At 41.2% G+C, this 24,364-nt stretch overlaps 1 protein-coding gene across 3 annotated transcripts in view; it reads left to right on the forward strand.

The window, feature by feature from the left end:
- The first annotated feature begins 931 nt into the window (after nt 1-931).
- The window catches only part of LOC103287828 (all-trans-retinol dehydrogenase [NAD(+)] ADH4), a 29,055-nt gene continuing 5,622 nt past the window's right edge, over nt 932-24,364 (forward strand). Inside the window, exons 1-7 of one of the 3 annotated variants that reach the window (XM_054723152.1) lie at nt 932-949; nt 2,731-2,832; nt 3,913-4,054; nt 5,461-5,548; nt 9,139-9,148; nt 10,383-10,589; nt 16,733-16,993. In XM_054723152.1, coding sequence (XP_054579127.1) covers nt 932-949; nt 2,731-2,832; nt 3,913-4,054; nt 5,461-5,548; nt 9,139-9,148; nt 10,383-10,589; nt 16,733-16,993 — 828 coding nt within the window. Of the gene's footprint in view, nt 950-2,709; nt 2,833-3,912; nt 4,055-5,460; nt 5,549-9,138; nt 9,149-10,357; nt 10,590-16,732; nt 16,994-24,364 lie in introns of those variants that run through there. The other 2 variants (XM_008143519.3, XM_054723143.1) reach the window with 2 other exon arrangements.

Raw genomic sequence — 24,364 nt, forward strand, 5'->3', positions numbered from 1 at the left:
AACACTTTGGCCTTCTCTATCAAAGTTGAAGATACAGTACTTCCCCACCTACTCAAAATATCTCACAACCTCTATGGGACACTCCATTTCCCACCAACAGCCAAGCAAGTGTGATTCCAGGGGAGCTCTGGCCCACAGCACCGGTGGCCACAGCTCCATAAGGTCAAATGGGGCACCAGGTACTTGCCTACAGGCATCCAGGGACTACTCTGTTCTGAGCACAGCCAGAGACCCAAAACCATCAGGTTGGCATAATAGTGGATACTGTTTGCATATTAGTCCTGAATTTTCCTTAAGGAGACTTTTTTATGCAACCATTAATTCATCATAAGAAAGAAAAAGGAAAGGAAGATAAATGATAATGAAAATAAACAGCTACAAGCAATGTGGGGGATTTCTCAAAAACATGGAATTGAGAGAAACATGGAAGAATACATACACTTAGATTGCATTCATATAAAGGTTTTAATAAGTAAAGCTAAACAATACTTACAGAGAAGCATAAATTATAAAGAAGTGCAAGGAAATAATTATTAGGGTGATGCAGGAAAAGGGTGGGTACAGGAAGGATTCTGGAGCAGTGGAAATGTCCTGTATAATTTTGTGTTAACTCATCTGTATATGTAATAAACTTTTATCTATTATTTTATATTGTGCAATAAAAGGGGAAAAATAAGTAAACAAAATCTCCAAATAATGGCTGGGAGCAAAGGCTGTTTGCAGCTGAAATACGATAGCACAAATGACGTGATAAAATATGGGCTGAGATGTGGATCACAGCAACCAAAAAGGAAAGTGATTGGAGGATAAAAGAGCAGGGATGGTATTTATTCAATGGCAGTTCAATCCAGGATACAGAGAGAGCATCCTGGACAGAAGTGGAATTTCTTAAATCAGAGAGAAGCTTCCTAGGCGACTTTGCTAAAGAAAAATGGGCACCAAGGGGAAAGTAAGCAAATGTACTGTTTCTTTGTTCAATTCTTCTTTATTTGTATACTTTTGCTAAAAAGTTTCAATTTAAGCTAATCACAGAATGCATTCAAAGTTGATCCAAAGCACCTTTCATGCTAGAAAATTACTCTAATAAAATTGCTGTAGACTGGCCATAATGCTTACAACAAGATGTCAAATTAAATATTCACAATTGTCAAAAGGAGAGAGAGATTTGGGTTAGTGAATTTACTCTAACCATAAAATAGAATTTGCATTTGTTAAAAGTAGTGTTAGAGAAAAATATGGAAAATAATCATAGTATATTAATAAGTAGAAAAAGTAGATTAAAAATATCACATACAATAAGATCCCATTTGGGGGATAATTCAAAGGATTTACCTCACAAAATTGCAGGTGGATTTTATTTCTTTTCTTCTTGTTTGTATTTTGAAACTTTCCATAATAAATATATATTGTACCTGTAAATAACACTAGTGATACTTTTTTAAATAATTCAAAATTATATAACTGTCAAAAATATGTATTCATGTTGTCAAAGACTAGGAAAATCACATCAAAAGAAAAAACAGTAGTATTAGAATGGAGAATTATAGGTTTGTTTCTTTCTACTTTCTTTCAATATTACTTATATTTAAAACTAAAAATACAATATTAAGAGGCAAGCCCAGCTGGTGTGGCTCACTGGTTGAGTGTTGACCTATAAACCAAGAGGTCACAGTTCCAATCCTCATCAGGTCACATGGCCAGTAGCATGCTCAATCCCCAGTAGGAGGAGTGCAAGAGGCAGACAATGATTCTCTCTCATCATGGAGGTTTCTGTGTCTCTCTCCCTCTCCTATCCTCTCTGAAATCAATTAAAATATTTTAAGAGGCTAAATAAAATTTTAATTATAGAATCTTGCTTAATTTATAAAATAAGTTTATATAATACTATTTAATTTCTTTTATACATTTTTACCCAAAATTTTTGCAGTGACCAAATTTTTATTTAATTTTTATTTATTCTACTGATAAATTTACTAATTATTTAAGCCTCACTTCTCAAACTTTTATGTGCATATGAACCACCTGGATCTTATTCAAATGCAGATTTTGATTTAGGGAATTTGGGACAGGGCTTGTAGCTCTAACAAGTTCCCTGGTGTTGTCAGTAACTTCTGATCCTAGGGGGGATCATACAATGAGTAACAAACATGTAAAGTCACATCTGTACTCTAGCAATAAGGACTCAGGTAATTCAGAGCTGATAACAAATCTTTCCGTCAACAAATACTTATTGGCCAAACCCTATGAATTTATCCCCTCTTCTACTGAAGGGGGAAAAGATCAAGGCATTACATTAAGGTAAACTTTAATGCACCTGTTTTTCTCAAAAAAATTAAAAGGGCACCCAGGCCAGTGTGGCTCAGGTTCTTGGGCATTATCCCTTGCACCAAGGTGTTGCCTGTTCGATTCCTGAAGAGGGGCCTGTGGAAGGCAGTTGATCACTCTCAGATCTATGATTCACTCCCTTCCTCTCTCTAAATAATCAATAAACTAGTCTTTTAGAAAAAAATAAAAGTGCAATGACTATAATGTAGATCGTGTTTTCTTATTTTCAATAATCCCCTTTTCTATAAAATAATATAATTATATAAAACATCCAGCCACAAGTTATGGTATCAACATGCTTTTATTGTTTCCCCCCATAATATTCTTTATTACCTTCTCCCTCCCTCCTCCACCACAACTTCTCCCTCTCTTCCCTCCCTTCCTATGTCCATCTCTCTCTTCCAGGTTATTAAATGCAAAGCAGCCATCGCCTGGGAAGCAAACAAGCCCCTTTGCATAGAAGAGGTTGAGGTAGCTCCCCCCAAAGCACATGAAGTTCGAATTCAGGTGAGTGGGGACTCCCCCATCACTGCACTAGGCACTAACTTGGTGCAGACTTGGCTCTGTCAGGTCAAACCCGTGTGATGTGACTGGGAAGTGCTACCATTCTCAGTGTGGGGGATTGTATCTTTAGGTTCAGATACAAACAGGCCTTATCTCCAGGAGGGGTAAATCATTAATTATTTATCAGTAATCATTGATAAAGGGCTTAAAATTTAACTAAAGCACCTTAACATTAATCCTTAACCTTAAGAGTCAGATTAAGAAAATCACATTACATTATATTTAGTTATGTTTTCTTTTTGTTTTCCACTTGACAATTATTAAAAGAGAGAGAGAGAATTTGGTTCAAAACAAGGAAAAAAATAAATAAAACAAGGGAGAGGAAAACCTGAAGAGCTGCCCCGGCAGCACAGGGTCTTGGGTGCGGATGAAGGGAAGGCAGTGGGAGAGCAGGGAGAAGAGCCCACGCTGAGTGGACAGACCATCAAGGGCAAGTTGGGGTCATGTCTCCATTTCCCCAGAGCTGGCTGCCCAGGCTATGTTTCCCCTCCAACCACCACAGGAAGGGCTTATACATGAGAATGAGTGGGATACCCTCATGAGCAGAATCTTGAAGAAGAATATGGAGAGACAGCAGTAATTAATGTAGACAATCTTTTACTTGATCTCTCACTTTTAACTATAAAATTTTAATTTCCTCGATTTCATTTCATGTCATTTCAACAAAATTTGAACAAGGCCTGGAAACCTGTGTTCTCTCCACTCCTCTGCCTATTAGACTTTGTTTAAATTTTTCCTATTGCCTTTGATTTCTCCTCTCCTGGAGACAGTAACTGCCAATTTTATCTCTTTTTATGATTTTCCAATGATAGTAAAAGCCAGAAAACTAAGGTATAAGAGAAAAAGAATACATGCTAATATATCTTAACTGGGTGTTGTTGTTTTTTTAAGTATTATGTATTTATTGAGCTCTAAGAGTGTTGTAAAGTCTCAGAATGACAGTGAAATTATCCTAAAATTATCCACTTAACAACCCCAATGATATAATTACAGAAACAACTCAAGTATCTGGTCGCTTTGTAGATTATCGCCACTGCCTTGTGCCATACTGATGCCCATATTCTCCATCCTAAATTTACGGAGGCTCTGTTCCCAGTGATCCTTGGCCATGAGGGGGCAGGTATCGTGGAAAGTGTTGGGCCAGGAGTGACCAACTGCAAACCAGGTATTTTATTTTCTCATTCCAATAAGTGGGAATGTCAGGATATTTCAGGGATAATTCCTAATAGATTCCTGGCTTTGCATGCTATATGGATCTCTGTTTACATAATGGACCATCTTTTCCAAAGCAAAAGTGAGAACCCAATCTATCACAGTCTAACAATGAGACAGAATACTTGAGTCAGAATTGTCTGGTAAAATCTGGGGGATATGATCACTTCATTTACATATAGCACTGAGAAACTGTACAATGAAGCTAAGCTGCAAAGTTAGATTAAACTGACGCTTCCATGGACACGCAAATGACAACTTACAACCTCCTCTAAATAAAGCAAAAAACTAATTTAATATTATAAAGAATTTAAAGAATGAGGTAGCTCATTCTAAGTGAGAAATATTACACATATGCCAATGTTAGCTTAAGTTAGTCTTTCTGGAAGTTTGAAAGATAAAAATGACATGAAACATGACAATGACTGAAATTACTTACTGCATATTTCATAACAGATATTCCACCAAATACTGGAATAAGGGCTCTGGAATCCTCACTTGTCAGACTTCCTTCCTTTAATTAGGATGCTCCAAACCTTGAGGTATTCGTATTAGTATCTTTCCATTCCAAACAAGATCATAAAAACCAGCTGCTTCTGAAAATTTTGCATCCATGAGGGGTCTGATCAGTGTAGGCCCAGCTCTGCCACCTGCTGGCTCTGTGACCTTAACCAGTTAAGTCACTTTTCTGTGACTCAGATTTCTGTTTCTAAAGTGGACAATAACACTACCCTTTTCAAAGGGTTGTTCTGCGAATTAGATGAGACAATATACTAGTAAGTAAGCAATTAGAATGGTGTCTGGCACCTACTAACAGTTGAACAAATGTTAATTATTATTGGACCTTGGTCATCAGAGGATAGAAGCCATTTTTAAATCAAAATGGAACAAAAAGTAGAAAATGTGAAACTTGACAGTAAAACAAATGGTGAAACACGGTGGTGATGGTTTAACATATACTCTCCATATCTAGTCTGTCACTGTCCACCTCTCCTGTTATATGAGGATGTCCTATTCCACATGGGGGTTTAGAAATATAGTAAATAATAGTTATGATGTAGAGAGCTAAAAGGACAGCAGAGTCTCAGGTAGGACTCTTCACCTGATGGTATCAATACAGACTTGTTGCTTAAGTGCCCAGCTGGGGGGGGGGGTGCGGGGGGAGTAAATATAGGTAATACTTGGGAAAATCAGCAATCTTTGAGAGTATCAAAATGTTTTGCCACCTTTACTCTGCTGAACATAAAATGTATACCATAAGAAATGGTGTTTTCCACTGATTCATCTGGTAGAAATTATTTATAAGTAACATTTACAAGTAATGTTTATAGGCATCCAACATATGGCCTATCTTTCTAGGTGACAAAGTGATTCCTCTCTACATGCCTCAATGTAAAAAATGCAAGTTCTGTCTAAGTCCACTCACAAATTTCTGTGCAAAGCTCAGGTAAGCTCTACACACTATTAGTGAGGGTATAAGTTGGTACGAATATTTTGGGCAGTACATTGGCAAAATGTAAATGATGTTGAATACGTGCATATTTCTACCCAACAATTCTACTCAGGTGTGTACAAGGAACTGTTGCAAAATCACGCAGGGAGACATGTGCTAGAATGTTCATTGCAACATTGTTTATAATAGCAAACTATTCCAAAGAGCACAGATATCCTTCAGTAAGAGAATAGATTAACACAGCGATTTTCAACCTTTTTCATCTCATGGCAATAATCAAAAAACTCCCAGCAAGCAAAAGCCCTGGCCCATATGGCCTCACAGGGAAGTTTTACCAAATATTCAAGGAAGAACTAATGCCTATCCTCCTCAAATTATCAGAGGAATGAACACTTTCAAGCTCTCTTTGCAAGGCCAGCATTATCCTAATTCTAAAAACAGATACAAAAAAAGAATTATAGACCAATATCTCTGATGATCATAGATGCTAAAATCCTCAACAAAATAATAGCAAATAGGATCCAGCAATATATTAAAAAGATCATACACCATGACCAATTGGGATTTTTCCAGACATGCAAAGCTGGTAAAATATTCACAAATCAATGAATGCGATGCATCACATAAACAAATTGAAAGACAAAAAGAATCATATGATTATATCAATTGATGCAGAAAAAGCAGTCAACAAAATCCAACATCCACTTTTTATAAAAATTCTCAGCAAAGGGGAATAGAGGGGTCATACCTCAATATAATAGAGGCCATATAGAACAAACCTACAGCCAACATCATACTCAATGTGCAAAAACTAAAAGCATTTTTCCCAAGACAGGAAAATTCTTATTCAACACAGTACTGGAAATCCAAGAAGAAAAAATAAAAGGCATCCAAATAGAAAGGAAGAAGTAAAACTGTCATTATTCGCAGATGACATGATGTTTTATATAGACAACCCTAAAGACTCCACTATAAAATTACTAGATTTACTAAATGAATTCAGCAATGTAGCAGGATACAAAATTAACACCCAGAAATCAATGATATTTTTATGCACAAATAATGAACTCTCAGGAAGAGAAACTAAAAAAAAAAATCCCATTTACTGTTGCAACAAAAAAATTAAGATACTTAGGTATAAATTTAACCAAGGAGGTAAAAGATATGTACTCAAAAACGTACAGGATGTTGAAAGAAGATAGAGGAAGATATAAATAAGTGGAAGTACATACCATGTTCATCATTTGGTAGAACTGACATCATTAAAATGTCCATAGCACCCAAAGCAACCTATAAATTCAATGCAATTCTTGCCGAAACCGGTTTGGCTCAGTGGATAGAGCGTCAGTCTGCGGACCGAAAGGTCCCAGGTTCGATTCCGGTCAAGGGCATGTACATTGGTTGCGGGCACATCCCCGGTAGGGGGTGTGCAAGAGGCAGCTAGTCGATGTTTCTCTCTCATCGATGTTTCTAGCTCTCTGTCCCTCTCCTTTCCTCTCTGTAAAAAATCAATAAAATATATATAAATTCAATGCAATTCTTATTAAAATATCAGTGGCATATTTCACAGATCTAGAAAAAAATAATCCAAAAATTAATATGGAACCAAAAAAGACCCTGAATAGCCACAGCAATCTTGAGAAAGAAAAACAAAGTTGGAAGAATCACAATACCAGCTATCAAGTTATACTACAAAGCCACTGTAATAAAAACAACCTGGTTCTGGCACAAGAACAGGCATATAGATCAATGGAACAGAACAGAAAACCCAAAAATCGACCCAAGCTATTATGTTCAATTAATATTTGACAAATGAGGCAAGATCATACAATGCAGTAAAAACAGTCTCTTTAATAAATAGTATTAGGAAAACTGGAGAGGTACATGCAAAAAAATGAAACTAGACCACCAACTTACACCATACACAAAATAAACTCAAAATGGATAAAAAAAAGACTTAAATGTAAGTAATGAAACCATAAAAATCCTAGAAGAAAACATAGGCAGCAAAATCTCAGGCATCTCATGGAGCAGAATTTTCACCGATACATTGCCTAGAGCCAGAGAAACAAAGGAAAAAATAAACAAATGGGACTACATCAAACTAAAAAGCTTTTGCACAGCAAAAGAAACTAGATTCAAAATGCAAAGGGAACCCACTGTATGGGAGAATATATTTGCCAATGATACATCATCTAAGGGGTTAATTCCCAAAATATACAATGTACTCATATAACTCAACAAAAGGAAGACAGACAATCCAATTAAAAAATGGACAGAGGATCCAAATAGACACTTTTCCAAACAGGCCATACAAATGGCCAAAAGACATCTGAAAAAATGCTCAGCATCACTAATCATTAGAGAGATGCAAATTAAAACGACAATGAGGTAGAACCTCACATCTGCCAGAATGGCTAACATTAACAAATCAACAAATAAGTGCTGTCGAGGATGTGGAGAAAAAGAAACCCTAGTGCACTGCTGGTAGGAATGCAGACTGTTACAGCCACTATGGAAAACCGTGTGGAGTTTCTTCAAAAAATTAAAAATGGAACTGCCACTTGATCCAGGGATCCCATGTCTAGGAATATATCCTAAGAATCCCAAAACACCAATCAGAAGGAATATAGGCTCCCCTATATTCATAGCAGCATTATTTACAGTAGCTAAGATCTAGAAACAGCCCAAGTGCCCATCAGTAGATGAGTGGTTAAAAAAGCTGTGGTACATTTACACAGTGAAATACTATGCAGCTGTAAAAAAAAATAAAAATAGGATCTCTTACTTTTTGAGACAGCATCCATGCACCTGTAGAGTATTATGCTAAGTGAAATAAGCCAGATAGAGAAAAACAAGTATCACAGGATCTCACTTACATGTGGAATTTAATGAACACAATAAACTGATGAATAAAATAGAACCAGAGGCATGGAAACATAGAACAGACTGATGAATCTCAGAGGGAATGGGGTTGGGGGGAGGTAAGAAATTAATCAAAGAATTTATATGCATATATGCATTGTCCATGAACAGAGATAATGGTAAAAGCCTGGAGGCGGGGTGAGAACTCAGTGGTGGGGGGGCAAGGGGGAAAGAGGGGGAGACATTTGTAATACTCTCAACAATAAAGATTAAAAAATATTTTAAGTTTATTGTTATCATTATGATTTTTAGATGACCCCTGACTATTATGTCTATTATATCATACTAGTAGCCCTGTGCACAATTCCGTGCACCAGTAGCTCTCTGCAGGGTCTGGCCGTTCTGCGCCCACTGCCCAGAGGCTCTCCGCTGCCCAGAAGCCCATCTGCAACTAGGCGCTGAACACTTGCCTCGTCGCCACAGCGATGAAGCAAGCATTCCGCCAGGCCACTCATGCTGCCCACTCTCAGCGGCCAGCCCCCAGGACTGGGGGACTCTGGCGGGGCTGAGAGGACTGGGTGCTGCCATCTATGGGCGCCACCATCTTTTTTGTGATGGAGTGATGATTAATTTGCATATTACCCTTTTATTAGATAGGATATTATCTACACTAATAAAAGAGAAATATGCAAATTGACCTGTCTCCGTGATACCCGCAGCCAATCAGGAGTGAGTATGCAAATTAACCCAACAAAAATGTCAGGTTAATTTGCATACACAGGCGGGGAGCAAAAACTGAAGGCTCCAGCCCAAGCAAAGACTGAAGACTATAGACTAAAGACTGAAGATTAAAGAGGCTTGGCTTCTCTGCTGCGGCCGGAGCAAAGGCCTGGGTCCTGGGTGCTAGAGGAAAACCGGTGCCGGCAGGCAAGGAAGGAAGGCCTATTGCATGAATCTTAGTGCAACAGGCCTCTAGTGTATTATAATAAACATATTATTTATATTATATTTTATATATTATTTATATTACATATTTAATATATTTCAGTGATGGCGAACCTATGACACGTGTGTCAGGCCATTTCTGATGACACGTGGCCGCTGAGGCGGCCGCATGCTGAGGATGAAACATTTGCTGCTCCTGAGGATGAAACATTTGCGAAATATTGTTTTTTCCTCAAAGTGACACACTACCCGAGTTATGCTCAGTTTTTTGGCAAAGTTTGACACACCAAGATCAAAAGGTTGCCCATCACTGCTATATGTCATCATATATTATATACAATAAATATATAAAAATTATGTTTTTATATTATATATAATGACAAAAATGTATGCACACTTTGAATGATTATAAAGTCAGTGTTTATTAACATACAGTTCATTTTCAAATTTTAAAAGAATCTACAGAAATTAATAATTTTTTTGTCAATGCCTGTTTTCAAACTGATGACCATACTGGTCCAGACACTGCTAATGCAAAGCAATCATCAAGAATTGCAAACATCAAGAATCATTTTGTTGATATTTGTATGCCCTCATTTACTGTTGCTAGTTTTGTACCATAAACTTTATCTTTTATTTATCCCCATTAAAAAAGTCTAGTGGCACTTTAGAATAAATTTTCTTTGTTCAAAGCTCAGTCTGGCTTCACCCATTATTTCAAATTAGTTAAACCTGAAAAGGAGTGAAAATTAAGTGAGTTATCAATTGTTAAAGTATGTATACATTTTGGGGGACTATATATATATATACTATATATATGTGTGTGTGTGTGTGTGTGTGTGTGTGTGTGTGTATGCAAAAAAGTTCCAAGTGATTTTCTCAATTTTTTCATATCTAAATTGTTATAACTAATACATAATGCCTAACTATTTTTTTGAGGAATCAGTGATCCATTTACTTTCTCTTTTTTGTATCTTTTTTAAAATTCTCTAGTCAATTCAAAGATCCTATTATTCAGCAAGAAGTAATGGAAGACAAAACCAGCAGGTTTACCTGCAAAGGAAAACCAGTTTACCATTTCTTAGGGACCAGTACCTTCTCTCAGTACACTGTCGTATCAGATACTAATCTTGCCAAAATAGATGATGATGCAAATTTAGAGAGAGTCTGTCTGCTTGGATGTGGATTTTCAACTGGCTATGGAGCTGCAATCAACACTGCCAAGGTAAAATGGTTAATCACCAGTTTCTATAAAACAGAAGTTATTAGGAGGCAGCTAGAATTATCTTCAAACCCTGGCTCTATTTATCATCTCTGTGGTTTTAGGCAAGTTATTTAATCTCTTTACTTCTATTTCTGTATAATAATATATATTACAAATTACTGTGGGAAAACTAAATCATATTGCATATGTAAGACATCTGGCCCAGTGGGTGGCATATAGTTGGCACCCAATTCATGTCAATTTCTTTCCCTATACTAGTATGTTATATTATAGGTCATCCCTAATTTAAATACAGCCTGCTTAAATATGTCTCCTAAATATGAATCCTCATCCTGGGACAGCAGACCCAGTTAAGAAACAATAGAAACCCACCCCCACGTGGCGACGCCTACTTTCTCCCTGAAGGTACAGATTCCTCCCTAAACTGTAGTAATTCATCTCCGCTTCTCACCCTATCCTTTTGTGGCTCCAGTGCAGGTTCTCAGATGGCAGCCGTAATGGTGGAAAGATATGTCCCTGAGTCCTATGTTACAATTTATAAGCTTTTCAAAGCTGTTTAACTCAGAGACTAGAGAGATGTCAGTATCCCTCAAACTATCTCCTAATTTAAATCTCCTTAACATCAGTCTTCATCCCTTGACTCCAAATTGCAACTAAAATTGGTCTTTCTAAACAGCACATATGACTATTTCATCTCCCTTCCATTATTCCTTTTTTCCTTAAGTACACTGCAGTGGTTCTCCCTACTTTTCCCTGCCCAGCCTTGCCTCCAGTCACTATGGCCTCTGGGCTTTGCACACCTGGCTCCCATCAACATTGCCTGGAGAGCTCCCCACCTCTTCTAGCTGGGTTTTTGTATTTGCCACTTCCTGTTAGAAAACTACTCCAGTCCTTTGGGCATAACTTAGGAACCCCTCGCAGTTTCCACAAAGTATCCATGTTTATTCCTGTCCACCTTATCACACTATGGAGGAATTTCCCATTACTTCTCCTTCCTATGAAACTATTTGCTCCTTGAAGGCAAGAACTCTCTTTTGTTCATTGTGGTATTTCTGGAGCCTAACCCTGTGCATGTCACATAGTAGGGATGTGACAATCTTTCAGTGAATGAGTGAACAAAACTAGGTTCATATGCAACCCTTAAAACATCTTGGTGAAGTTCCATCCTCAGTTTTGCAACAAAAATTTCTTTTTATCAGATTGCCTAGAGTTGTTGGGTTTCAAGGAAGCAAAGTCATCCTAATGAAAATAAGAAGCTGATTTAGTAACCAGAATATCAAGGTCTGACTTTTCATTGAGAATTTATTGGCCAAGCACACAGGGATGCTAATCTTGGCCATCAGTGTATTACCTCCCTCTAAAATATCATTTGTTCATTCATTCATTCACTTATTCACTCATTAATAAAAATTAAAAGTTGTATGGGAAGACAAGCTACAATACAAAGGCTCCTGGGAGAAGGGTGTTAATTGGGTAATGTTAACAGCTTATGTGACCTTGACAGTCAAAGCACATTCTCCTGTAGATGGCACTGGCCTCTCAAGGAAGAATTATTGCTCTTGGGGTTAAACACATCCCCTTTTCTGGACTCCATGCAGATGCTCGCCTTCTACTACTATAATCTTTTTTCAGCAATATTAACACCAGAGATTCAGCTACAGTTTACTTTTAAATCTAGTCAAAGCTTATCTAAATTCCCATGTTATTCCCACTGTTGAGGAACAACTAAATCACCTCACCAGATGCTCAAAGAAGAAAAATAAATCTGATAGGACCAAGTAAAGGAAAGGGAAGTATGAGTAATCCTATATAATAAAAGGCTAATATGCAAATTGACCAAACGGTGGAACGACTGGTCACTATGATGCGCACTGACCACTAGGGGGCAGATGCTCAACAAAGGAGCTACCCCCTGGTGGTCAGTGCACTCCCATAGGAGGAGCACCATTCAGCCAGAAGCCAGGCTCATGGCTGGCAAGTACAGCAGCGGTGGCAGGAGCCTCTCCTGCCTCTGCAGCAGCTCTAAGGATGTCCGACTGACAGCTTAGGCCTGCTCCCCATGGGAAGCAGGCCTAAGCTGTCAGTCGGACATCCCCCAAGGGCTCCCAGACTGTGAGAGGGCACAGGTCGGGCTGAGGGACGCCCCCCCCCCGAGTGCACAAATTTCATGCACCAGGCCTCTAGTCTACCCTACCTAATAATAGACAAATACGCAAATTGACCATACCTCCGACACACCCACAAGCCACGCCCACAAGCCACGCCCACCATCCAATCAGAGCGAGCATGCAAATTAACCCAAACCAAGATGGCTACAGCCACAGAGAGCAAGGTTTCCTAGGTAACAGAGGAAGCCAAGCTTTCCGCCTGCCCTTGCCAGGCCTAAGCCTCCACTCAAGTTACAAAGTTTCAATTATAGAAGGTAAACAAATTTAAACAAATGGCGGCAGAATGGAGCTTGAGAGAGCAGGCCAGGGTTGCCGCCGGCAACAGAGGAAGCAAAGCTTTCAGCACACCCTGGCCGGGCCCACCCGCTTAAGGCAACAAAGTTTCAATTATAACCCCAACACAAATGGCTGCCGGCCTGGAGGGAGCCCCAGGCTTGGCTCCGCTCCAGGCTACAAAGTTTCAATTGTAGAAGGAAAATAAATTCCAGATACCAGGGCCTCCGCTTGGGTTGCCAGGGGGCGTGGCCGGCCTGCAAACCACCACAGGCCCCTCGCTCAGGCCGCCCCATGCCCCAAGGGAACCCCCACCTGATCCGGGACACCCTTCAGGGCAAACCAGCTGGCCCCCACCCCTGTACCAGACCTCTATCCTATCTAATAAAAGAGTAATATACAGATTGATCATCACTGCAACACACAATATAGCTGCCCCCATGTGGTCAAAGATCCTGTCCCCATGTGGACACAAGATGGCCACCACAAGATGGCCAGCAGGAGAGGGCAGTTGGGAGGCACCCAGCCTGCAAGGGAGGGCAGTTGAGAAGGACCAGGCCTGCAAGGGAGGGCAATTGGAGGTGATCAACCCTGCAGGAGAGGGCAGTTAGGGGTGACCAGGCCGGCAGAGGAGGGAAGTTGGGGGCAAACAGGCTGGCAGCAGAGTGTTTAGGGGGTGATCAGGCTGGCAGGCAGAAGCGGTTAGAGGCAATCAGGAAGGCAGGCAGGCAAGCAGTTGGGAGCCAGCAGTCCTGGATTGTGAGAGGGATGTCCGACTGCCCGTTTAGGCCCGATCCCAATGGATCGGGCCTAAACGGGCAGTCGGACATCCCTTGAGGGGTCCCATATTGGAGAGGGTACAGGCTGGGCTGAGGGACAACCCCACTCCATGCACGAATTTCATGCACCGGGACTCTAGTATATATATAAAAGGCTAAGTGTCCACCCTTCCCTCTGACCAGTAGTTATAAAACGCACTGACCACCAGGGGGCAGATGCTTAACGCAGAAGCTGCCATGATGCACACTGGCCATTTAAAAATAAATGGCACCACGGACCTGGCACCAACAAACCAACACTCGGCTTCCCCCAAGTGGGACACGGGTGCTGCTACAACACTAGAGTAACACCCCACCAAGTCGCAGCCAATGCTGTCAAGACCCCATGGTGCAAAATGCGGCCCACAGCCCAGCCCAGCCCAGCCCAGAAACAGTCGCTGTGGGCACCAGGTAATGATGTCACATAGCAGCGCCCAGCTGCCTCTCCCTAGTGACTAGCCTCCTTGGGATTTCTTCAACCCAGGCACCCGACTTGCTGTACAGCCAGGTACAAACATTTTACAGTTTAACCAAATGTTTGTGAAGCATTTTCCCATGCCTCATCTCATTTTATTCCTGGGATAGGTAGATAGGAAATTCAATAGAATCCTATTTTCTTTTCATTAGCCAGAAAACAGAGATTTAGAAAATTTTATAAACTTGACCCAACTGAAAAGAAGTAAGATATGGTGGAACTTGAAAATGATTTCAGGTTTTCTCTCTGTATAGTATATAGTCAAACACTGCTGCAATTAAATATTTTGCCCTTTTTTCTTCCTGTGTGATCTACAATAACAATCTGCTTCGTGTTGCTATTTACTGCTGTGTTGCTGACAATTACCTGAAAGAGAAGTTGGGGTGCTTCACTGGGCTGGAAAAAGTTTAGCTAAATCAGAAAGCAGGTCTAATTAAGCAAGTTTATCTATATATATATAAAAGGCCAAGTTGACTCACGCACGCACAATACATATACCAGTGAAGCTCTTGCTAGCGCCAATTGCATGGGTGTGTTTTGACCTGTCCTTGTCAATCGTGAATTTGGTTGACACTTCTATTATAGAGAAAGGGCGAATAGCGATGTTAAAATATTTCTACTAATTAATTTCCTTTCAATGTTCATGAGTCCATGCACCGGGACACTAGTTCTAGATAAAAGGCAAGACTCTACTAAAGCTTAAAATTTACTTTTGAAAAGAAAAGTGATGCAAAAACTCTGAATAATTCTTAGGAACCTCCAACAGCATCACCAGAACCTCTGATTTATTTTAATGTGCTTGTATCATTTATAGCCCAATTAATTACATTTTATGAATATCTTTGGAAGTATGAAAATGCCCTGTAACAGTGTTGCCTGCAGATAGAAAATCAAATGGGGAGAGGGTATTTTATAGTGACCGCCCCAGTACTGCAATCAAAAGCACTTTTACTCTCAGGGGTCAGCTTATATAACACATTCAGTGCAGTGTATTCAATTTATACACTGTTGTGAGCTGGCCTAAGAATCCAACTACTGAGTACAACATTGTGCAATGGAGAAAATGCTTTTCTACTCTCCATGAGACTTAGAGGCGAGCTATTTAACACAGTCTCTGGAGACATATACTTGGAAATAAACTAAACAGATGCCACAATATTATAGTAAATAGTACAGACTGTAAATAAAACAATATTCTGGATATTACAAATATATTTTTATTTCCCCTGAATAGCAAAGGCTATTCTATACAGACCCAATATTATGCATAAAGTGAGAGATGTCCATTCTCTTTGTAACTTTGTTCCCAATACACCTCTTAGGCAGATTTTCTTCTTTCCCTTTTGTTTATGCTTTAATTTTAAAAGTGTCCCATCATCATGAGAAAATAATAATAGTAAGCATCCCTCTATGCAGTGTTGTTGTTTTTGCCACTACCTCACTCTACAGAGTAACATATTCCAGTTGGTACTACTTTCTAATTGAATTACAAAGAAAAGATTTGTGGGGAGAGTGTTACTTGAGTCAGGCCAAAAACATAGGTTATACTTTTCTTTATAGAAAATAAGGTGAAAAGTACAGCAGGCTGAAGGAAAAGCAAGAACTAAGACATGAGGAAAAGAAAATGAGATAGTTTATTGAGACTGCAGTACTGAGAATATCATAGAGATAAAAATGAAAGGAAATAGGGGTCAGATAATAAAAATCCTCCAACGCCATGCAAGGAAATTTGGATCTATTCAAATTAAATAAATTGATAATTGAGATCACTGAGTTATTTCACATTTAGAGAAATATTAGTGGTCATCAAAACTATAACATTATGCCAAACCGGCATGGCTCAGTGGTTGAGCCTCAATCTATAAACTAGAAGGTTATGGTTTGATTCCTGGTGAGGGCACTGGCCAGGGTGCAGGCTCAATCCCCAGTGTGGGGCATGCAGGAGGCAGCCAATCAATGATTCTCTCCCATCATTGATGTTTCCATCTCTCTTCCTCTCAATAAAAATATACTTTTTTAAAAAACTATAACATTAACACAACCAAATAAGGCCTATTAGAAATATAGACATCAAATTTCTTGTGATCTATTTAAAAGGGCAAACAATAAGCCCTTTACAGTGTGTGAGCTTTCAGATTTTGTTCTGATACCACTAAAGGGGAAATGAAAACAAGGAAATGATTTCCACTTGGGCTTGTTCCTTATAAATTGATGATCCTAATGGCCCTCAAATGATTCTCCAAGTTTAGTCAGTGACTCACTCATTTTTACATTGGTAAATTTCCCCAAGTGGCTAAATCCCTTAGTCTTATGACAGACAGTCCTACATATATTCCTGCCCCCACCTCACTCTGTACCTTTAAAAAAGGGGGGACCAGCTGCTTTAACTTATGATTTTCCTGCCTGCAGGTTACCCCAGGTTCTACTTGTGCCATCTTTGGCCTGGGAGGTGTCGGCCTTTCTGCTTTAATCGGTTGTAAAGTAGCAGGAGCTTCCAGAATCATAGCTGTTGATATCAACAGTGAGAAGTTTGCAAAGGCCAAAGCCCTTGGAGCCACTGACTGCCTCAATCCTAGAGACCTACAAAAACCCGTCCAGGAGGTCATCATTGAAATGACCGGTGGGGGTGTGGATTTTGCACTTGACTGTGCAGGTGGATCTGAAGCCATGGTATGTATGTTTTTTATAATAGTACATAATAAGTAATATTTATTAACGTTAATAAACATTAACAGTATGTATATATTAATATATTTATTCACTTCATAGTCAATATTGATATATTTGTATATATATAAATTATGTTTATACTAGAGGCCTGGTGCACAAAATTCATGCACTGGGCTCGGGGGCGGGGGGTGTAATCCCTCAGCCCAACCTGCACCCTCTCCAATCTGGGACCCCTCGGGGAATGTCTGACTGCCTGTAGGATCGGGCCTAAACAGGCAGTCGGACATCCCTTTCACAATCCGGGATTGCTGGGTCCCAACTGCTTGCCTGCTTGCCTGATTGCCCCTAACTGCTTATGTCTGCCGGTCTGATCACCCCCTAACCACTCCTCTGCCAGCCTGATCGATGCTTAACTGCTCCCCTGCCAGCCCAATCGTCCCCAACTGCCCTCTCCTGACAACCCAGTCACCCCAAAATACCCTCCCCTGCATATTCCCTCTTTATTAGCTAGGGTTTTTTCTTTTCTTTTCTTTTTAATTTAATAAATCTTTATTGTTCAAATTATTACAATTGTTTCTCCTTTTTCCCCCCATAGTTCCCCTCCACCTGATTCCCACCCCACCCTCTGCCCTTATGTCCCCCCCGCACTGTCCTCATCCATAAGTGTACGATTTTTGTCCAGTCTCTTTCTGCACCCCCATTTACCTTTCCCCCTGAGAATTATCAGTCCACTCCCTTTCTATGCCCCTGATTCTATTATATTCACCAGTTTATTTCTGTTCCTCAGGTTTTTAATTCACTTGATTTTTAGGTTCACTTGTTGATAGATATGTATTTGCTGTTCATAATTTTTATCTTTACTTTTTTCTTCTTCTTCCTCTTCTTAAAGAATACCTTTCAGCATTGCATATAATACTGGTTTGGTGGTGATGAACTTCTTTAGCTTTTTCTTATCTGTGAAGCTCTTTATCTGACCTTCCATTCTGAATGGTAACTTTGCTGGGTAATCTTGGTTGTAGGTTCTTGCTATTCATCACTTTGAATATTTCTTGCCACTCCCATCTGGCCTGCATAGTTTCTGTTGAGAAATCAGCTGACAATTGTATGAGTGCTCCCTTGTAGGTAATTAACTGTTTTTTCTCTTGCTGCTTTTAATATTCTCTCTTTGTCTTTTGCTCTTGGCATTTTAATAATGATGTGTCTTGGTGTGGTTCTTTTTGGATTCCTTTTGTTTGGGGTTCTGTGCACTTCCTGGACTTGTAAGTCTATTTCTTTCACCAGATGGGGGAAGTTTTCGGTCATTATTTCTTCAAATAGCTTTCCAGTATCTTGCTCTCTCTCTTCTTCTGGTGCCTCCATAATTCTGATGTTGGTACGCTTGAAGTTGTCCCAGAGGCTTCTTACACTATCTTCAAATTTTTTAATTCTTTTTTCTTTTTGCTTTCCAGCTGAGTGTTTTTTGTTTCTTTGTATTTCAAATCTTTGAGTTGATTCTTGTGATCCTCTCGTCTGCTGTTGGGTCTCTGTATAATATTTTTTATTTCAGTCAGTGTATGTTTAATTTCTAGTTGGTCCTTTTTCATATCCTCGAGGGTCTCGCTAAATTTATCGGCCTTTTCTAGGAAATTCTTGAAAAACCTTATAACCGTGGTTTTGAACTCTATATCCAGTTGTTTGTTTTCCTCCATTTCTTTAGTTTGTGATCTGTTTCTTTGTCTCTGCATTTTCGCTGCTTCCCTGAGTTGGTAGGGTAGCTTTGTGTGCTAGGTGTCTTATATGGCCCAGTGGGTTGGCCTCCCCAGTTACCTGAGGTGGACATTCTTGGTGCACCCCTTTGTGGACTGTGTGCTCAGCCTTGTTGTAGTTAAGTCTTGATTGTTGTTGGTATCACTGGGAGGAATTGACCTCCAGGCCAGTTGGCTGTGAGTATCAGCTGTGTCTACATCAGGAGACCTTCTGTGCTGGAGACACCTTATAGGATCAGACTTGCAAAATTGCAAAAGCCTCTGTGCTCAGCTTGGATGGGGTGGAGTCTCAGGGCTGAGCAGACAGTCTTGGCTTCCCATCAGCCCTTCCCTATGAGGCCCCTGGGTCTCAGTGTCTCTCAGTAATCGCTGCAAGCACCTCTGAGAGAAAGCTGCCCTCAAGATTTGCCCGCTGCCAGGCAGTCCAGTTTCTCCCCCAATGAATCTGGATTCCCAGATTCTCACCCGGAACTGGAGTTCTGAGCAGTCGGGAGCTTCCAGTTCCCTCCAGCCAGTGGCACAGTCAGTCCTCTCTGCACGCACTTGCGCGCTCACCTCCAGACCTCTGCCTTTCACAGCTCCCCTGAGTTTCCACCTGACAGTCCAGATTCCCCCTGAGAGCGTGGGTCCCCAAGGGCTCTCCCAGAACTGGGGTTCAGTGCATTCAGAACTGGGGTTCAGTGCAGTCAGGAGCTTCTGACTCCCTTCCTCTAGGGAAAGCCAGCGGCAACATCCGCAGTCAGTCTTCTCTGCGCGCATGCGGGCGCGTGCACCTCCAGACCCCTGCCCGCTGCAGCTCCCCTGAGTCTTCGAGTCTCTGTGTGCCTTTCTCTCTACCTGACAGTCCAGACTCCCCCCGTATGAGCCTAGGTCCACGGGGTTTCGCCCGGAACTGGGGTTCAGTGCAGTTGGAACTGGGGTTCAGTGCAGTCAGGAGCTTCCTTCACTCTCCCACCAGAGAACGCTAACCAGGCACTCAGCCACCCTTCCTCTCTGCATGTGTCTCTGTACCTCAGCCCTTTGTAGCTCCTCTGATTCTCCATGAGCTTTTCTCTTTCCTTCTAGTTGTATAATTTCCACTCAGCCAGCTTTCCTGTGGTTCTGGATGATGTCCGTTCTGTCTTTTAGTTGTAATTTTGAAATTGTTGTGCGAAGCAGCAGTTTAGGTGCCTACCTATGCCGCCATCTTGGTTTCTCCCCAGATAGGGTTTTTTCTTTAACATATTGGACAGTCATAACTGGTTTGGCTCAGTGGATGGAGCATTGGCCTGCAGACTCAAGGGTCCCAGGTTCAATTCCAGTCAAGGTCATGTACCTTGGTTAGGGGCACATACGCAGTGGGTAGTGTGCAGGAGGCAGCTGATCGATTTTTCTCTCTCATAGATGTTTCTAGTTCTCTATCCCTTTCCCTTCCTCTCTGTAAAAAATCAATAAAATATATATTTTTAAAAAAGAAACATTTAAGATTCCTCCATATCTGCCTGGCTGGTGTGACTCAGTGGTTGAGACCCCAGGCTGCCACTGCTGGGAGGGGATTGTGCCATGGGGGTGCAGGTGCCTCCCAGGCTGAGACCCCAGGCTGCAGGTTTGTGTGTGTGGGATCACTCCATGGGGAGTGAATTTGTTTTTGTTTTTTATAAAGGGTCAGGAGGGCCTCTGGGCAGCATTCCGCTAGGCCACTTACTCTGCCACCTCTCAGCGGCAGCCGTCCTTGAGACTGGGGGAATCCGGTGGGGCTGAGAGGACTGGGCACCACCATCTTGTGGCTATATGCGCCGTCATTTTTATCGTGGAGTGACAGTTAATTTGCATATTACTATTTAACTAGATAGAATAATAAGCAATGTTTATTAATAATATATTGGATATTATGTAGTGTGTTATAATTGACTAGAGGCCCAGTGCACGAAATTTGTGCAAGGAGGGGGATGTCCCTCAGCGCAGCCTGCACCCTCTCCAATCTGGGATTCCTCGAGGGATGTCCAACTGCCCATTTAGGCCCGATCCTTGTGGGCGTGGCTTGTGTGTGGTGGAATGATGGTTAATTTGCATATTGCTCTTTTATTAGATAGGCTATTTAATCTCTTAATAAATATTACAGATTTATTATGTTATTATTATTTGTTTATTCTTCCACATGAAATTCAGAGAAAACTTAGAAGTGAAAATTTTTAAGGAATTGTGCCTGCAAGAACTGAGCAAAACAATGAGAACTGGAAAGGCAGAGTTAAAGGAGTAAGAGAATGTGGCTGGTGTCACCCTAACAGCCTGAGGTACCCACTCCCATCAAAAAGCAGAGCACGGACGAAACCGGTTTGGCTCAATGGATAGAGCGTCGGCCTTCGGACTCAAGGGTCCCAGGTTCGATTCTGGTCAAGGGCATGTACCTTGGTTGCGGGCACATCCCCAGTAGGGGGTGTGCAAGAGGCAGCTGATCGATGTTTCTCTCTCATCGATGTTTCTAACTCTCTATCCCTCTCTCTTCCTCTCTGTAAAAAATCAACAAAATATATTTTAAAAATTTTTTTCACAAAAAAAAAAAGAAAATAAAAAAAGCAGAGCAGGGAGAGGCCAGCAACCTACACACAATCCAGTTCTGTCTGCCAGCCCTCAAAAATTGGCTGCAAAATTAGGTCCAAAGTACATATTTAACATGTTTAATATATTAAATGCACACATGCTGCAAAATTAAAAGTAAATATTTTTTTCGCAAACACTGCAATTTTGTATCATTCAGGTTTCCTCTCCTCTCAGGTGAGGCTCCCTGACTTGCAGGGCCTGAGAAGCTACCTCTGTCTATCCTATTCTCCTTAGAGTGGGCAGAGCCACCCGCACACTGTGGCCACAGATGGACAAGTTGACCTGCCAGAGTGCCCAGGATCTTGTTACCCCTTCACTCAGCCTGGCTCCTAACACCCTCCTCTGGGGAAGGCATCATAAGAAAAGTCTATGGCTCCACCAGGAGCTGGTTTGCAGGGTCTTCCCCTGCTTCTCACCTGACTGGTAAGTTCCCCAGAGGAGGAGAGACCAGCAAGAGCTGCTGAGAGGAGCAGGCCGCCCCTCCCAGAATAGTTTCATTGTAATAACAGAACTGTTTGAAAGAGGATCTGTTAGGTAAAAGTCAGCTCTTCCTGAAAATTCATACATTAACAGCTCCTTGTCCTGCACTGAGCTTCTGTGTCAGGCCCTGCTTTTTAATTGTCCTTGGCACTTGCAGCTTGCAATGTGCCACATCCATTCTTACTCTTTCCAAAGCTCAAATTGTTTACAAACATTGACATTCAGCCTGTTTACCTTATTTCCAGAGTACAGATATTCCCAACACTCACTACTTTATAAGTGAGTTGTTTGTTAGAACCAGCTGGAGGCCCAGGTACCAATATTTTTTACAAGTTTCTCAAGCTGAGAAACACTGACCTGAAACTTGGCAGGTTCTTTTATTAACTGATTTATTATACCAAGAAATTTATTTTAGATTATGGAATAGAATTACACTAGAGAGCCCAAATTTTAAAAGATATCATTTATTTAATCGCAAAAAGATGAGCTAGCTACCTGTCCTTTCATCAAAAGTTTCCATAAGTAAAAAAGGTAAATTTCGAGGTTGTAACAGAGATTCGACTAATGGCTATGAAACTGATTTCAATGACTTCTCATGCTCTAAAGCAGCCTAAAGAACCAAACAGAACAATTAGAAAGTTAAAATAATTGACAATTATATAAGATACTAGAGGCCCAGTGAACGAAATTCGTGCACGGGGGCGGGAGGGGGGTGTCCCTCAGCCCAACCTACACCCTCTCCAATCTGGGACCCCTCAAGGGATGTCCGACTGCCCATTTAGGCCCGATCCCAACTGCTTGCCTGACTGCCTTCCTGATTTCCCCTAAACGCTTCTGCCTGCCAGCCAGATCACCCCCTAACCACTCCACTGCCAGCCTGATTGATGCCTAACTGCTCCCCTGCCAGCCTGTTTGCCCCCAACTTCCCTCCTCTGCTGGCCTGGTCACCCCTAACTGTCCTCCCCTGCAGGCTTGATTGCCTCCAACTGCCCTCCCTTGCAGGCCTGGTGCCTCCCAACTGCCCTCCCCTGCTGGCCATCTTGTGGTGGCCATCTTGTGTCCACATGGGGACAGGATCTTTGACCACACGGAGGCAGCCATCTTGTGTGTTGGAGTGATGGTCAATCTGCATATTACTCTTTTATGAGATAGGATAGAGGCCTGGTGCAGGAGTGGGGGCCAGCTGGTTTGCCCTGAAAGGTGTCCCGGAACAGGGTGGGGGTTCCCTTGAGGCATGGGGCAGCCTGAGCAAGGGGCCTGTGGTGTTTTGCAGGCCAGCCACGCCCCCTGGCAACCCAAGTGGAAGCCCTGGTATCTGGAATTTATTTACCTTCTACAATTGAAACTTTGTAGCCTGGAGTGGAGCCAAGCCTCCTGCTCGCTCCATGGCTGGCAGCCGTTTCTGTTGGGGTTTGTGTATATCTTCTATACTTGAAACTTTGTAGCCTTAAGCAGAGGCCTGGGCCGGCCAGTGTGTGCGGAAAGAGGGGGGCAACCCTAGCCTCCTGCTCTTTCCAGCTCCGTGGCTGCCGTCATTTCTGTTTGGATTTGTTTACCTTCTATAATTGAAAATATGTAGCCTTGAGTGGAGGCTTAGGCCGGGAAGGGCAGGCGGAAAGCTTGACTTCATCCGTTGCCTGGGAATTCCAAGCCTCCCTCCTGCTCTCTGTGGCTGTAGCCATCTTGGTTGGGTTTATTTGTATACTCGCTCTGATTGGCAGGTGGGTGTGGCTGGTGGGCGTGGCGTGTGCATGTAGTGGAGTGATGGTTAATTTGCATATTACTCTCTTATTAGGTAGGCTTGAGAATTCAAAATAATTCTGATCAGAAGTTATTAGAGGATATTAAATAAAACCCTGAACTTGCATATAATACCTATTGAACTAAGTCATCATTATGGAGGTTAAATTCTTGCTTGGAGCAAACTTCAGAAATGTAGAAAAAGCAATAGGAAAAACATAAAAATAAAAAAATAAAAACCAGAAATCAATGTAAACAGTACCTCAAGATGACCAGTAGTATCTTGTGCTCTTTTCCGCTCAACATGAATTTATGTTGTATATATAAACAAAAATAATACTGCCATATAAAAATTGCAAAAAGCAGAAGTTTCTATTTAGAAATATTACCAATTCTCGAAACAATAAATAAGCATATAATCAAATAAAAATTTCAAAACATATTCTTAAAGTTCTAGGTCATTGTGTCTTCTGTCACTAGTAAAACACAGATGGAGAGAGAGAAGATGGAGAGAATTTACTGTACTTCAAATTCCTTCTTTCATATAATGATCAGGGATGAAAAAGAACTGTACTTCCTATTGGAACTTCTGAAAAAGTAAAAACTGCCCCAACAGGTCAAAATCAAGTTGCCCCCTCACTATGGCAACAGATATGGCACAAAGTTTACATTTCTCTTCTACTATAGGCTCGGTGCATGAAATTTGTGCACTCGGGGTGGGGGGCAGGGGAACCCTCAGCCCAGATTGCGAGAGGGCACAGGCCAGGCCAAGGGACCCCACCAATGCAGGATTGGGGCCAGGGAGGGAAATAAGAGGTTAGCCAGC

Source organism: Eptesicus fuscus, chromosome 2 (assembly GCF_027574615.1).
Source record: "Eptesicus fuscus isolate TK198812 chromosome 2, DD_ASM_mEF_20220401, whole genome shotgun sequence".
NCBI lineage: Eukaryota > Metazoa > Chordata > Mammalia > Chiroptera > Vespertilionidae > Eptesicus > Eptesicus fuscus.